Source organism: Tamandua tetradactyla, chromosome 5 (assembly GCF_023851605.1).
Source record: "Tamandua tetradactyla isolate mTamTet1 chromosome 5, mTamTet1.pri, whole genome shotgun sequence".
Classification (NCBI taxonomy): domain Eukaryota; kingdom Metazoa; phylum Chordata; class Mammalia; order Pilosa; family Myrmecophagidae; genus Tamandua; species Tamandua tetradactyla.
Genome location: NC_135331.1, coordinates 64,771,394 through 64,788,355, shown reverse-complemented (window position 1 = coordinate 64,788,355; position 16,962 = coordinate 64,771,394). Strand labels below are relative to the sequence as shown.

Here is a 16,962-nt window from a genome sequence, read left to right as displayed (position 1 = left end):
GAGTGTTTATTTACTGCTCTCTACTGCCAACTGTAGAAAACTTAATTGCTTCTTGTCCATTTCATAGATTTCTATATTAAGAAACAGTACTCCCCAAAATATGAAACTGCAAACACTGATAGGATGCAGTTAACTTTTTTTTGCATGAGCAGGCACCAGGATGCAGTTAACTTTTAAGGTGAATGAGTTCAGGGGTCTAGTTGTAAACAGTAGAAACCAACTTGGATTAAATTAAACTGAAAAGGGCTTCATTAAAAGGGACATTAAATTGCTTACAGAACTGACCTAAGAAAGGCAGAAACCAGGGGAGAGTAGGGAACCAAGAACAAAGCCGTGTTGCTAAAAAACAGTCACTTGGGTTACGTACGACACAGTGCCTGGCACTGCGGCAGCTAGATTCAGGGCAACAGTGCTTTGTCAGTGAATTATTAATCAACTGTCCCTTCAATTTGCTTCTTGTCCTAAAGGGTCAAAGCAGGGAGCTTCCGATTGCCCAAGCCAAGGACCTGCCTGCCACCAAGATTCATACAGTAGAGGATTTTGTTCTCTATCCTACTCCCTGCAAAAGAATGGATGTTTTTGACTAAGTGGCCAGAATAATGCAAGGTCACTTCAGGAACCTCTGCAGTACCAAGTGATGGCACAAATATGTGCTGCAGAGGACCATGGAGTGACCTTGAATCAGAGCCACATTTCCCCTCTGGTTTGCAAACACTTCTACATGGAGTTTGGTGTTCTTCGCTGTAAGCTCATTGACCCATTGACAATACAAAGAGCAGGGCTGATTAATCTGGAAGCTGTAGTTCAGCCTGGCAAACCAACTAACATGTTGAAGGCTGTAGTAACACAGGTTGTTGGCTGTAGTAACACAGTAGCATTTGGAAAAAAAAAATCTGTCATTATTACTTCTGTTTTATTTCTTAATGTGGATTTCTGTGAAATTGTACTTCTAAATTGTGAAATTTGGTGATTGGACTAAATAATTTAAAATAGCCATTTTTACTTTAAAATTTATGATCCAAACATTTAAGTTTCTTAAAAAAATCTGTAAGTATGTATGGCAGCGTGAGAGTAAATTTACTGTTGTGAGACTGAGATCTGGAACCATCTGAGTTATGGAAAACTGGGTCCAGAAACCTTCTACTAGGCCTTGGTGTTATGATTAGGGCCATTCACTTTATCTTTCAGTTCCTAATGCCATGGTAGCAGTTGTCCTAGAGCAGAGGTTTTCAGATGGGGGCAGAGGGTGGTTTTTAAGGAGCTCATATCGAGAAGGAAAGGCTAGTAAGCTGTGGTTACTTAGTACATTTGTTAAATCAATGTATGAATAAACAGATGATTGTTTTTATCTCATATATATGGTTTGATATAAGATTTTATTTTGGGGAAAAATGAGTTTTCTGTTAAAGAGGTATTAAAATCATTATCTTCTTGTATTTGTCTCTCTTCTTTTAAGGAGCCCTTGATCCTTTGCTGGGTGGTTGTGGAGGAATCCTTACTTAAAGAAAATGATCTGATCTGGCAGTTCTAAATTAGAACACATATACTTTTTTTGGGTGCATGGCCTGGGTCTCCCGCATGGAAGGCGGGCATTTAAACCCTGAACTACCCATATACGTTTTTATGTACATAATAATAACAGCTATATTGAATAACTACTGTGTGCCGTGAACTATTCTGAATATTGATCTCTTTTAATCTTCATAAAAACATTAAGAGATAGACTTTATTATTAATCCAGTTTCATAAATGAGAAAATGGAGGCATAGAGAATTTCAGTTACTTGCCCAGTCTCACAAATAGTAAATGGTAGATCTAGGATTGATTGAATCCAGGCTAGTATGGTTCCGAGTTGTCAGGCTTGTTAATCACCACTCTAATACCTCTCTAGCAGTAGTGCTATTAGTATAGTATAGGTATAGTTGAAAGTGTTGTTCGTAGTTTTCCTTTAGGTAACATTGTGGGTTTTGAAGTCTTTTTTAGAACTTGAAAGTTAACTTCCACTTAACCCTCTGTAAAAGACAGAAATTTAAAATTTCTAAGGGCTGATTTATAAACATGTTTAAAACCCAGTCTAAGGGCTGCTTTATAAACATGTTTAAAACCCAGTCTCTTTATCAATTAAGGACTGCGTATATCTATAATAGGCATACTGGGATTAACAATGAGTGACAAAATGAATAGAGCCAAATTTAGAGCACATTTACATTTAGGCATTTTTCCTTCATGGGTCACTGTGTTCTAATTTGCCAGTGTTTTCTGTCTTCAAAGGCATCTTAATAGCACTTGCAGAAAATATATGTTAGACCTTTATTACTTCTTAATTATCAGCTCAGCAAATGTTTGTCTGGTCAAATTGACAGAGATATTGTATCCTTTTGAGCTTGTTTTAGGGAACAAAGATAGCTGGAGTCCTTGAATCAGTCAGTAACATCAAGTACCTAGAAATGGTTGTATATCAGAGTGAATGCCTTTCCAAATTTGATTGAGTAGTTTAGACCTTCTAATGAAAAGAGAATTCATTGTGAAATGTTTTCTTTCTTTGTATAGTTATTGAAAAATACAAAAAATATATAATGCTTAATGTCATTTAATATGAGGGCTTTATGCTTTAGTAATTACCTGATCTTTTATTCTAACAAAATCCCTGTGAAGTTTGTATAACTTAGATATTATCCATCTTAATAATAAAGAAGCTAAAGCATACAGAGGTGAAATCCCTGCTGTGTGATAAGATGGTCTATAAATGACAGAACCAGAATTTGAACCCATATTTTCAGGTCATAATTCTTACTCTCTTTTCCCATATCTCTGTATATAAAATGGCCATTTGATATTTTGAAGAAGCCTAGAAAAAGTTATATATGTGTGTGTGTGTGTGTATGTGTGTATTTATATAAACAATACAGTCACAAAGGTAATCTTTTAAAGTACTAGTTAGCAAGAGATTGGTTTTAGATGTTTCCATGCCAAATTCTGTATGTACTAAACTGACAATAGTGCATGTTCAGAATAATTGAGTTCTGTATAACCTTATTAATAATAAAACTAAAATATAAAATCTTGAATTATAGAAAATAAGATTTTCAGGGGAAAGAGAGAGAGACAGGTATATCCTGAAGGCTTCAAACTCATTTGCTTGTAAGTAGGTTCTCCTACTTACTCTCTTCCAAGCCGACCATTTTCTTGGCTTTCTCCTCAAAATCTTTTGTTTCCTATTTGAAATTGACTTGCAAAATTTTGATGGGAAATCTCTAAACGGTGTGTAGGTTGTTATATGAAATGCTAACCTTTCTAGCTGTGTGAAGTAGCCAAACCATGCCATGATTTACCCATAACCTGATGGGTGTAATCTGTAATGCTAAGTTGTTGAGAGAAAATAGGGGGTTACCAGTTATTTGAAACTCTGAATCAATCGATTATTGGGGAGGAAAACCCGAAACAGGTTTTATTATCTGATGAGATCTTTTTCATTTTTTATTTCCCATGGGGATTACCTTTGAAGCTATATTAAGTATCAGTTACAAAATCTTATCAACAAATTTTAGAGTATTAAGAGCTTTAAGATGATATACTTTATCCCCTTTTGTTTCTGATTCAGATTCAAGGCCATATTTTAAGTGACACTTCTTAAAAAAAGTGAGGCCTATACACATGCATCAAATGTAATAAAAAATCAGCTGGTTTCACTCATAATGTATAAAGTTTCAGTTTGTGACAAGAACTACATAAAGGTGGAGGGACAGAGGGATATAGCACAGATCATGTATACCACTGACGTTAAGTTGATGTGCTGGTTTGAATCTGTCATATACCCCAGAGAAGCCAGGTTCTGAAATCCTCATTCAGTATTGCTGGGTGGGAGCTTTTTGATTGTTTCCATGGGGCTGTGACACACCCAACTGTGGGTGATAACTTTTGATTAGGTGGTTTCCATGGAGATGTGTCTCTACCCATTCAAAGTGGAGTTGCTTACTGGAGCCCTTTAAGAGGGAACCATTTTTGAAAAAGCTTTAGAGCCACCAGAACCGACAGAGCCAGCAGAGCAGACAGAGCCTTGGAGAAGCTAGCAGATCTCACCATGTGCCTTTCCAGCTGTAAGAGAAACCTTGAACGTCATCGGCCTTCTTGAACCGAGGCATCTTTCCCTGGATGCCTTAGATTGAACATTTTTATAGGCTTGCTTTAGTTTGGACATTTTCACGACCTTAGAACTGTAAACTTGCAGCTTAATAAATCCCTCTTTTTAAAAGCCAAAAAAAAAAAAAAAAGAAGCCTAAAAACCTGTGTCTCAAGTGTTTGTCTAACTTAATTTTATCCATATTCTTAAAACTAGTCTTTCTAGCTAGTTTTCTGACTGTAGCCATTGTTCTTTTCATACAGTGATTCCTAGACTGTTCTGCTCATGGGAATTATCTGGGTTGTCTCCTAGAAGTACAGATTCCTGGACCCCTCTTTGGAAATTCTGATTGAACAGACTTGAGTAATTGTGAATTAGGTCTTCTAGCATTTGGGAACTGCAGCACTCTTCCACATTTTCTCATAGAGAAAGTGGTCCTTTATGTCAAACTCTTAGGGTCTTGGTTATGTATAAAGTAAGATTTAAAATTTAGGTTGGAAATTCTTGCACTTTGAGAATCTTGTTTTAAATATTAATTTATGCATGTTTGTGTTCCCATGACCTAAAAGACATCTCAGCAGTTTTAATAAAAATAATGCATTAGAATTTTTATGACTGTTCCAGTTTGCTTTCATACAGAGTTCTGGTGAAATTCTGATTTCAGTTGTGGTCAGCTGCTACTTATATTCTCTTAGTTTGCTGCAGTAGAAAGAAAGAGCTAAGAGTAGCTAAAAGAAGGCGTAAAAACTGTTAAGCATGACTGGGTCCAGACTTTGTTAGTAGAATTAATTAGGTTTCTGTGCTTGTTTTTGGTTCGCTAGGTTTGATATTTGAAAAATATTACCAAGACTGATTCAGCTTTTGCCTATCTCTTAGCTCATTAATTTGTTCATTCAACGAACGCTTCTTAAGTACCGTGTAACTAGTGAGTGATTCTAATGTCTGTTTGGGAAAAAATATTCTTATAAATGGGAACATGGATTCTGATTACTACTAGGAGAAATGAACTTCTTTTGGCTAAATGTTCATAAGACAGGTTGAAGAGCTAATAAAAAGAATTGAAGAAGGAAACATTTTCCCCTTTTAGGGAAGGAAATTAAAGGGATTATAAAAATTTAGAACTAGGTGAGAGGGCTGAGAACTGATTTGACTGTAGAGAAAAATGAGACAAATATACCTGGTTAGAAACATTTTAAATCTAGAATTTACTTTACCAACTAGTTTTCTTTTTCTACCAAGTAACTGTAGTCATCAGTACCAAGAAATTCTGTTTGTCCTCTTCTTTTATTTGGGAGTAAGTAGTTTTGGCTCTAGAGTTTATCTCATGTTCCAGATGGAGTAAAGTAAGGCTATTTCAGGAAATACTGATTCTGAGCTCTGCAATACACTGAAGCATAGCTCTTTTAATGAACATACTCAAGTTGGCTGGGTAGGGCAGAAACCCCTAAGAGTGGGGCAGTACTATAGCCAAGAAACTGTTTTTGTTGCCTCCCCACTTTAAGCAAATAATAGTCTTAAACCCAGGGGGCTATTAAAGCTGATTCATCTTAGAAATTAGCAGTACTATTTTGATTATTCAAGGAAATGAAAAGTATAAATGAAAAGATTGTTCATACTCTGTATTAATATCCCCATATCACAAAGGGTTGCTTTTGAAGAAAATTTGGTTTAAAAGTATGTCACCTAAGTTATTAGCATCTGTGGTTCTGGTTGTTATCTTTGTATTCCGTGGATGTGAACAGATCAGACAAAAAACTTACTTTGAACTGTACAATGCTCCCTCAAAGCACACATTTGAAATGAGAGATATAAAACAGCTCTTGCTATATTGCTACCTCATCTACATTGAATTTTTATTATTTTATTGTTAGTCAGAAATTGTGGTCATGTATACCCTTTTTGGACTTAGGTTTCTACAGTGGAGGAAGGGAGGATAGATTAAGTGACTTGTTAATTAAGGCCATTCCAGATTTGGGATTTGGAGTCAGTGATCTTCATTTGCCTATGCATGCATGATCAGCACTCACTCCAGAATCTAGTAGCCAGTAGAAGGTTGAAACTTTCTTAATGTGCTGCCCAGCTGACCAGGGCCTGGCCATACTCAAACAGAGGAAAGAACCTTGTCAAAGGTGCTTGGTTTTATTCATCTCTTAACTGATCCTTGCTCTTTTTGGTCCTAGGCTCTTTGTTGCTTGGAGTAATTGCAGACTGCTCAATGAACCATTTAAAATGAAGCATGTGGAAGGAATGACAGAAGCATATTTTAACTTAAAGTTGAAGTAAAATAGAATAATTCAGTATGTAAAAAGCTTTATTGGAATTGTTGATTTTTAATCTCAAATTAATGGAACCATGAACAGCCCCACTTTGTGAATGTGTATTTTAAAAATATCAGTTGTAAATTAGAGCATTTTTTCATATGAACATTATTAAGGGGGGGTTATGTATAATAGGCCTGCCATCTATTTATTTATCCCATAATGTTGGTAAAATATTCTTTCTGATGAAAAAACGATAGCTGATTGTACTAAAGTTAGTGTTAAGGGTGTGGAATATATTTATTTTTGTTAATTTGAATCCTAGATAATGTAAATGATAATTTCCTGACGTGGTGCAATATTACTTACTACTATGATTTTAAAAATTCAATGCCAGTGTTTACAAAGGTAAAAATTAAGTATTTGAGCAAGTTTATTGGGGCAGATAGGTAGAAAAGTCAGCAGAAATGATGAAAGAGACTCATCACTTTCCTGGCTCCTTCATCTGTCTGCTTTTGTACATGCACATGTGTTCAAACAAGTATTCCATTGAGCCTACTCTTTCCCTTTTGTATTTCCCTTTAGTATTTAGTACTTCAACTTTTTGCTGAGATTCTTGAAACTTTGACTCCTCTCATTCCAACTCACTGTTAGTCCCTGCAGAGTTCCCATCCCCAGTAAACAAATGACATTGTACTTTGAAAGTGGCTCTTGGCCTTATCAAGAAATCAAACATGATGTTTTGTTTTCTTTTTTTTGTTGTTGGATTTTTTCTTTTTTTTTTTTTTACTGTTTTGTCATTGGTTTTTTTTTTAATCTTCCATGTTCAATAGCATTTACAACTTTTGACCACCTTCTCTTTGAAACTCTTCATTTCTGTGATGCTACGTTATTCTTGTTCTCTCATCCAGCCTTTCCATAGCAGTATAAACATCTGACTTCTCATTTTTGAAATACTCACAATTGTTCATTTTCTGTGTTCCATGCTATGTGCTCCATGAGATCAGTGAATGGTTTGTTCACTGTTGTATCCCTTGTATTTAGTACAATGCCTAATATTATGTAGGTAATCAATAAACTATTTAAAAATTTAATGATTTTTCTTCTTGTCACCAAATGATATAGCTTTCCAAGTTCTGTTGTTGACCCTGTGCTGCTGTCTCACTTGCTCTTTACATTAATACTCATGCTTTCTATAATTATCTATACTATGCATCCATTCCATCCTTTTTATTTTGACTATCATCACTGCATTTCAGCATTCCTTTCTTGTTCCAAGTATATTTACTATGAAAAAGTATTCACAGTTTATTTCCAAATGGAAAAACAGATTAACACAAGACATATTAAATAGTGATAGCCAGGCCAGCCTTAATCTTTACCTGTGTCTACTTGTTTATTATTCAGTTCCTGTTTATCTCTTACATAGCTATACTAATTCTCAAGGGTTTTTTTTTGCTTTCACCTTCTCTACTTCCATCCCATCTTTCCTGCTATGAGCAAAACAATCTACCTAAATCAAGGAGTGGATGAGGTAATAATTTTCTCTTGCTTCTGTAGAATAAAATTTAGGAATTGGCCCTTTTTTATCTCTAAATCAGGGAGAAGATTTTACCTCAGAAACAGGAAAACTTTCCATGTTTCGAACTATCAGAATTGGAACTAAACTGTTTCAGTAGGTGTTGAGTTCTCTTTCACTGGTAGAGATCTAGTAGGGTAATAAGTAATTCTCAGACTGTATATAGGATATTAGAGCTTTTTGGAGCTCTACCAGCTGGTGTCTCCTCCAGGCCTTTGATTATATTTTTCAAACTGCTTAGGTCAACAACATTCATGTCTTCTGTAATCTGGTCCAGATGAGTTTCTTGATTAGGACTAAGTTTTACTCAATTTCCGGCTTATTTTGCCTATAGTAAAGCTAAATTTTGTTCAGTGAATGAATAACTTTGGACGCTTTCTTACGTAGATGGTTAGAGATCTTTGTTTCCATTTCAGACTTGTAATTTGGAAATATCAGATCTGGATTCAGAGTACTGGGATCAAGTCTTTGGCCCCTGGGTATGTGAATTTAGGCCTGTTACTTCCAATCTCTGAACCTACTTTTCATCTGTAAAATTAGAATGATACAAGTTACTGCAAGAATTAAATGTAGGTGAAAAATGATATGCAATCCTGAAATGCTTTAAAATTGGTAGAATTATTCCAAATTGAAGGCTTTTAGTTTACTATAATACAGATGTGTCACTACTATTACTCTTGGACTTAATGATTTAGGTTCATGTTTTGAGCTTAGCCAAGAAAGTAAATGTAGTTGCTGTCTTTTAAAACGGAATGCATTTCCTCAATTCCTCAGGACAAAATTTCTCTTTTATATTGTTGAGTTCTTGATATTTTAAACACCAACTACCAGTGTCTCTCTTCTTCTTTCTCAGTTTTTGTGTCAGATTAGGACAGAGATTCTCAGACTGTTCTGATGCATACCAAAAAGTACCACTGATATAATAAGATAGTGGATATATTTTCTGCAATTGACGAGAGTAGTAGAATTTCCCTCAATTTTAAGCCTTCCCGCTCCTCTGATAGTTTTGACTTAAATCTTGTATGCTTGGTCTTTTTTGTTGTTATTTTCATGTGACAAAGGCAATGAATAAGTTGCAAATCAGTTTTCACAAAAATGAGATACACCTCAATTCTTTATTCTTTCTTACCTCTTAATTCTTGAACTTGGTTCTCTACACAGGATTTCATGATTGTACATTTCATGATTATATTTTTCTTTTTTTTTTTTTTTTGGCATGCGCAGCCTCCAGGAATTGAACCTGGGTCTCCAGCATGGCAGGCAAGAATTCTGCCACTGAGCCACCTATGCACTACCTGCATGGTTATCATTTTATATTGCAAATAAATGCTGTAATTAATCACCTTATTGATATTTTCCTTGATTGTGTATGAGAATATATTTCATGGTATAGAGATCTCTGAGTTTAAAAGAGTGAGCTCATGAGTTACTGCTTGTGAGATAGTATCAAACTAAGGAGGTCAACTGTAGGAACAGGCAATCCTTGAGTCTGAGGAGGAAAAGAGAGATGTCTCTGGCCAACATTGCTTTCACCAATGAAATATATTAACAGATCAGCTTATAGGATTCTTATAATTTGTGGAGGAAAATTATCAGTGTTATTGATTCTACTTAATATAGTAAATCTTTCTTCCTCCTGCTTTTACCAGGTCAATGTATGTTCGGTGCCCTGTTTTATCACAAAAAGGAGAAGAAATACTGCATTGAATGAAGATTCCTCTGCATTTTAGTACTGCTTTTTCTCCTTTAGTTGGCTTTTGAATGAGGATGACAATGGAAGAGATGAAGAATGAAGCTGAGACCACTTCCATGGTTTCTATGCCCCTCTATGCAGTCATGTATCCTGTGTTTAATGAGGTAAGCCAGTAAATAGCTCCTGGTATGATCTGTGCAATTCTTAGTGCCTGATTTATTTATTCATTTATTTGTTTATTCTTATAACTCATATTTCTATGAATGAACTCTGGGCAGGGCGTAAAATAGTGAATAAAATAGATACGCTATTTCCTTCCCCATGTTACACTGTAGTGGGAGAGATAGATACCAGACAAACAAACCACAAGTCACTATGTAAATGGAAAATTGTGATAAGTGCTGTGAATTAAAATAAATAAATACAAGTAGGGTGTTAAAAAAAAGAAAGTTTCAGGTAGAACCTATAATAGGGTTCAGGACAGGCCTCAGTGAAGAAGAGACCTAAGTACTAAGGTCTGAAAGAGATAAGTAAGTAAAAGTATGATAAGACTTGTAGATAAGTGCTTTCTAGGTAGCAAGAATCACAGACAAAAAGATACTAAAAAGTTTTTGTCAGTAACGACAGAACGTTCTTCACTTATACTTGGAAGATACTGTTTTGTATCTGGAGAAAAGATGCAATTGCTTTTTCATTTAAAGAATTTTCTTGGATTTAATATCAATATATCTTTAGTTTTTCTTTTAAATTAACTTTCATAAGCTAAGAAATGAATAGAATTCAAGATCAGGAAGTCCTTTAGGGATGATTTAATCAACATCTCCCCCCCCCCCTTTTTTTATTGATATATATTATGTGTTCATGTACCATATAATCATCCCAAGTGTAGTCAGTGGTTCACAAATATACAGCTGTGCATTTATCATCAGAATTGACTTTCATTATCTTTTTTATGAAAAATAACATATACAAAAAGGCAATAAATTTCAAAGCACATTACAACAGTGAGTTGTAGAACAGATATCAGAGTTTTGTATGACTTATAATTCCACAGTTTTAGGTTTTTACTTATAGCTGCTCTAAGATATTGGGGACTAAAGAAATATCAGAAGAATAATTCAGCAATCATATTCATTTGTTAAACTCTACCCTCCCTCTAACTCCACCATCACCTTTCATCTTTCTCTCACTCTATAGGGGTATTTAGGCTATGTCCATTCTAACTTTTTCATGATGGAAGGGGCTTTCAGTAATATGGGATAGGGGGATGGAACTAGTTGATGTTCTTGTGAGGCTGGCCGCTCTGCATTTCAGAACTATCTGGTTCAGGGACCCATCTGGAGGTTGTAGATTTCTGGAAAGTTACCCTAGTGCATGAAACCTTTGTAGAATTTATACAAAAAAAATCCTAAAGAACTCCTAGAGTGTTATCTAGGTTGTTCTTTAGAATTTTCAGGAATTGTTTTAATTGGAGTTTGGCAAGTTGTGATAGGTTGCAAAGTCTAACTGAAGCATGCCTAAGAGTGACCTCCAGAGTAGCCTCTTGACCCTGTTTGAACTCTCTCAGCCACTGATACCTTATTTGTTGCACTTCTTTTTCCCGTTTTGGTCAGGAAGGCGTTGTCGATAACCATGGTGCCAGGGCCAGGCTCATCCTTAGGAGTTATCTCCCACACTGCCAGGAAGACTTTCACCCCTGGATGTCATGTCCTCCGTGAAGGGAAGGACAATGATTTTACTTGCAGAGTTGGGCTTAGAGAGAGGGAAGCCACATCTGAGGAACAAAAAAGGTCCTCCAGAAGTAACTCTTAGGCATACCTATAGGTAGGCTGAGCTTCTCTGCTACATACACAAGGTTCACAAAAGAGCAAGCCTTAAGATCAAGAGCTTGGCCTATTGAGTTGAGTGTCCCTAGTATTTGACACAGTATCAGGGGTTTCCCAGTGGTAAAGTTTAATAGTTCCATATTTTTTCTCCCATCCCTCAAGGGACTTTGCAAATATTTTTTTTATTATCTGCTGAATATACTCTGGGATTTATCCAGGCATTGCATTGAGCTATACAGGGTTAAAGGACCTCATTCTTATTCTGGGTTCTCTGTGTTTGGATTGTTTAAATAATCTATCCAGACAGGTTGAGTTAGATTATGTGCTACAAAAAAATTTAGGTTCTGGACAAAATAAATCTTTCCTACTTTGGTCTCACAAAGTAAATGAAGTTCTCAAATATAGACAGTGTCTTCCTTTCCCCTGTATTCTGAATTACCTTAATTCTGACCTGATCAGCTTCATTCTTATCTCTAAATACCAAGTTATACATATATAAAACACCCTCTAAAAATCCAGAAATAACGATTACCACTCTTGACTAAATGTGACTGCTTATAAGAGCTTATAATCTAGGCCTCTGTTTTCTTATAAGTATTTTCTAGATGAGACCATACAATATTTGCTGTTTTGTTCCTGACTTATTTTGTCTCACCAAATGTCCCACAGGTTCATTCACAATGCTGCATGCCTCGCAACTTCATTCCTTTTTGTAGCAGCACAGTATTCAGTTATATGTATGTACCATCATTCACCAATCTGCTTCTCAGTCAGTGCGTCCTTCAGCCACCTCCATTCATTGGGCATCATGTATTAATGTCTGAAGTCGACAATCTATCAGCACTCTCAATTTAGATAGTTTCATTGTCCCCAAGACAAAAATATCCAGTAAACACACCCTCACTAATAGAAAATCTAAGCCTCCCCTTAACTTTTGTCCCTCACTCCATTATTTACCCCTTGTGTTGCTGTGGTACTGTTTATGTTTTCCTGTTAAACATGGTCCATAGCATGGAATAGCATTTTCCTCCTATATCCTGAACTTATACACTCTTTGTACAGAATTCATACCTTTGCAGTAATTTATGCAAGAACTTAATTATATTTGTAGTGGTAATCGGTGGGATACATAGGTCTATACAACCCCTGTCAGTCATATCACCTTCAATATGGTAATATTACTTATAGACCCACTAGTGAACCACCTTCACTTCTATATGTTCTTTACATTCAAGTTCCACCTGATTAAGGAACCATTCACCCATCACTAGCATCTAAGTATCTCTGGATTCCCTATATTCTGTATTATAACGCTCTTATTTTACCTTTACCATGGTCATAAAAGTGGAATCATACAGTATCTGTCCTTTTGTGTCTGGCTTATTTCACTCAGCATTATATCCTCAAGGCTCATCCATCTTGAAATATGCTTCAGGATGTCATTTAGTCTTACTGCTCCATAATATTCCATCGTATTTATATACCACATTTTGTTAATCCACTCGTCTGTTAATGGCACTTGGATTGTTTCCATCTTTGGGCAATTGTGAATAATGCTGCTATGAACATCAGTGTGCAGATGTCTGTGTCACTGCTTTCAGTTCTTCTGGGTACATACCAAGTAGTGGTATTACTGGGTCATAGGACAACTTGATATTTAGTTTTCTGAGAAACTGCCAAACTGTCTTTCATAATGGCTGTATCATACATTCCCACCAGCAGTGCTTAAGTGTTCCAGTTTCTCCACATCCTTTCCAACATTTGTAGTTTCCTGTTTGTTTAATAGCAGCCATTCTTACAGGTGTGCGGCCCTGTCTCATTCTAGTCTTGATCTGCATTTGCCTTATAGCTAATGAAAATGAGCATCTCTTTATGTGCTTTTTAAGCCTTTTGTATTTGTTCTTAAGAAAGATGTCTAATCATATGTTTAGCCCATTTTATAACTGGATTGTTCTTTTGTTGTTGAGTTACATAATTTCTCTGTGTATACAGGATATCAAACATTTTTTTTTCGTTTTTTATTAATTAAAAAAATTACCTAACACAACATTTAGGAATCATTCCATTCTACATATACAATCAGTAATTCTTAATATCATCATGTAGATGCATATTCATCATTTCTTAGTACATTTGCATCGATTTAGAACAAGAAATAGAAAGACAACAGAAAAAGAAATAAAACGATAATAGAGAGAAAAAAATAAAAATAATAAAAAAAAACTATACCTCAGATGCAGCTTCATTCAGTGTTTTAACATAATTACATTACAATTAGGTAGTATTGTGCTATCCATTTCTGAGTTTTTGTATCCAGTCTTGTTGCACAGTCTGTATCCCTTCAGCTCCAATTACCTATTATCTTACCCTATTTCTATCTCCTGATGGTCTCTGTTACCAATGACATATTCCAAGTTTATTCTCTAATGTCGGTTCACATCAGTGGGATCATACAGTATTTGTCCTTTAGTTTTTGGCTAGTCTCACTCAGCATAATGTTCTCTAGGTCCATCCATGTTATTACATGCTTCATAAGTTTATTCTGTCTTAAAGCTGCATAATATTCCATCGTATGTATATACCACAGTTTGTTTAGCCAGTCTTCTGTTGATGGACATTTTGGCTGTTTCCATCTCTTTGCGATTGTAAATAATGCTGCTATAAACATTGGTGTGCAAATGTCCGTTTGTGTCTTTGCCCTTAAGTCCTTTGAGTAGATACCTAGCAATGTTATTGCTGGGTCGTATGGCAATTTTATATTCAGCTTTTTGAGGAACTGCCAAACTGCCTTCCACAGTGGTTGCACCATTTGACATTCCCACCAACAGTGGATAAGTGTGCCTCTTTCTCCACATCCTCTCCAGCACTTGTCATTTTCTGTTTTGTTGATAATGGCCATTCTGGTGGGTGTGAGATGATATCTCATTGTGGTTTTGATTTGCATTTCTCTAATGGCCAGGGACATTGAGCATCTCTTCATGTGCCTCTTGGCCATCCGTATTTCTTCTTCTGGTAGGTGTCTGTTTAAGTCTTTTTCCCATTTTGTAATTGGGTCGGCTGTCTTTTTGTTGTTGAGTTGAACAATCTCTTTATAAATTCTGGATACTAGACCTTTATCTGATATGTCGTTTCCAAATATTGTCTCCCATTGTGTAGGCTGTCTTTCTACTTTCTTGATGAAGTTCTTTGATGCACAAAAGTGTTTAATTTTGAGGAGCTCCCATTTATTTATTTCTTTCTTCAGTGCTCTTGCTTTAGGTTTAAGGTCCATAAAACCGCCTCCAATTGTAAGATTCATAAGATATCTCCCTACATTTTCCTCTAACTGTTTTATGGTCTTAAACCTAATGTTTAGATCTTTGATCCATTTTGAGTTAACTTTTGTATAGGGTGTGAGATACGGGTCCTCTTTCATTCTTTTGCATATGGATATCCAGTTCTCTAGGCACCATTTATTGAAGAGACTGTTCTGTCCCAGGTGAGTTGGCTTGACTGCCTTGTCAAAGATCAAATGTCCATAGATGAGAGGGTCTATATCTGAGCACTCTATTCGATTCCATTGGTTAATATATCTATCTTTATGTCAGTACCATGCTGTTTTGACCACTGTGGCTTCATAATATGCCTTAAAGTCAGGCAGCGTGAGACCTTCAGCTTCTTTTTTTTTCCTCAAGGTACTTTTAGCAATTCGGGGCACCCTGCCCTTCCAGATAAATTTGCTTATTGGTTTTTCTATTTCTGAGAAATAAGTTGTTAGGATTTTGATTGGTATTGCATTGAATCTGAAATCAATTTAGGTAGAATTGACATCTTAACTATATTTAGTCTTCCAGTCCATGAACACGGTATGCCCTTCCATCTATTTAGGTCTTCTGTGATTTCTTTTAACAGTTTTTTGTAGTTTTCTTTGTATAGGTCTTTTGTCTCTTTAGTTAAATTTATTCCTAAGTACTTTATTCTTTTAGTTGCAGTTGTAAATGGGATTCGTTTCTTGATTTCCCCCTCAGCTTGTTCATTGCTAGTGTATAGAAACACTACACGTTTTTGAATGTTGATCTTGTAGCCTGCTACTTTGCTGTACTCGTTTATTAGCTCTAGTAGTTTTGCTGTGGATTTTTCAGGGTTTTCAACGTATAGTATTATATCATCTGCAAACAGTGATAGTTTTGCTTCTTCCTTTCCAATTTTGATGCCTTGTATTTCTTTTTCTTGTCTAATTGCTCTGGCTAGAACCTCCAACACGATGTTGAATAACATTGGTGGTAATGGACATCCTTGTCTTGTTCCTGATCTTAGGGGGAAAGTTTTCAATTTTTCCCCATTGAGGATGATATTAGCTGTGGGTTTTTCATATATTCCCTCTATCATTTTAAGGAGGGTCCCTTGTATTCCTATCCTTTGAAGTGTTTTCAACAGGAAAGGGTGTTGAATCTTGTCAAATGCCTTCTGTGCATCAATTGAGATGATCATGTGATTTTGCTGCTTTGATTTGTTGATATGGTGTATTATATTAATTGATTTTCTTATGTTGAACCATCCTTGCATACCTGGGATGAATCCTACTTGGTCATGATGTATAATTCTTTTAATGTGTTGCTGGATTCGATTTGCTAGAATTTTGTTGAGGATTTTTGCTTCTATATTCATTAAAGAGATTGGTCTGTAGTTTTCTTTTTTTGTAATATCTTTGCCTGGTTTTGGTATGAGGGTGATGTTGGCTTCATAGAATGAATTAGGTAGCTTTCCCTCCACTTCAATTTTTTTGAAGAGTTTGAGCAGAGTTGGTACTAATTCTTTCTGGAATGTTTGGTAGAATTCACATGTGAAGCCGTCTGGTCCTGGACTTTTCTTTTTGGGAAGCTTTTGAATGACTGATTCAATTTCTTTACTTGTGATTGGTTTGTTGAGGTCACCTATTTCTTCTTGAGTCAAAGTTGGTTGTTCATGCCTTTACATTGTTGTAATTATTAACATAAATTGTTCATAGTATCCTGTTATTACCTTCTTTATTTCTGTGAGGTCAGTGGTTATGTCTCCTCTTCCATTTCTGATTTTATTTGTTTGCGTCCTCTCTCTCCTTCTTTTTGTCAGTCTTGCTAAGGGCCCATCAATCTTGTTGATTTTCTCATAGAACCAACTTCTGGTCTTATTGATTTTCTCTATTGTTTTCATGTTCTCAATTTCATTAATTTCTGCTCTAATCTTTGTCATTTCTTTCCTTTTGCTTGCTTTGGGGTTAGTTTGCTGTTCTTTCTCCAGTTCTTCCAAGTGGACAGTTAATTTCCGAATTTTTGCCCTTTCTTCTTTTCTGATATAGGCATTTAGGGCAATAAATTTCCCTCTTAGCACTGCCTTTGCTGCGTCCCATAGGTTTTGATATGTTGTGTTTTCATTTTCATTCGCCTCAAGATATTTACTAATTTCTCTTGTAATTTCTTCCTTGACCCACTGTTTGTTTTTAGAGTGTGTTGTTGAGCCTCCACGTA

General features: G+C 35.7%; 1 protein-coding gene across 4 annotated transcripts in view; it reads left to right on the top strand.

The window, feature by feature from the left end:
• Nucleotides 1–16,962, top strand: part of PDCD10 (programmed cell death 10) — a 52,440-nt gene that overhangs the window by 7,201 nt on the left and 28,277 nt on the right. For 2 of the 4 annotated variants that reach the window (XM_077160963.1, XM_077160962.1), the window contains 2 exons: nt 6,301–6,417; nt 9,607–9,814. In XM_077160963.1, the coding sequence (XP_077017078.1) occupies nt 9,719–9,814 (96 nt within the window). In that variant the 5' untranslated portion in view covers nt 6,301–6,417; nt 9,607–9,718. The remainder of the gene's footprint in view (nt 1–6,300; nt 6,418–9,606; nt 9,815–16,962) is intronic. The other 2 variants (XM_077160961.1, XM_077160960.1) reach the window with 1 other exon arrangement.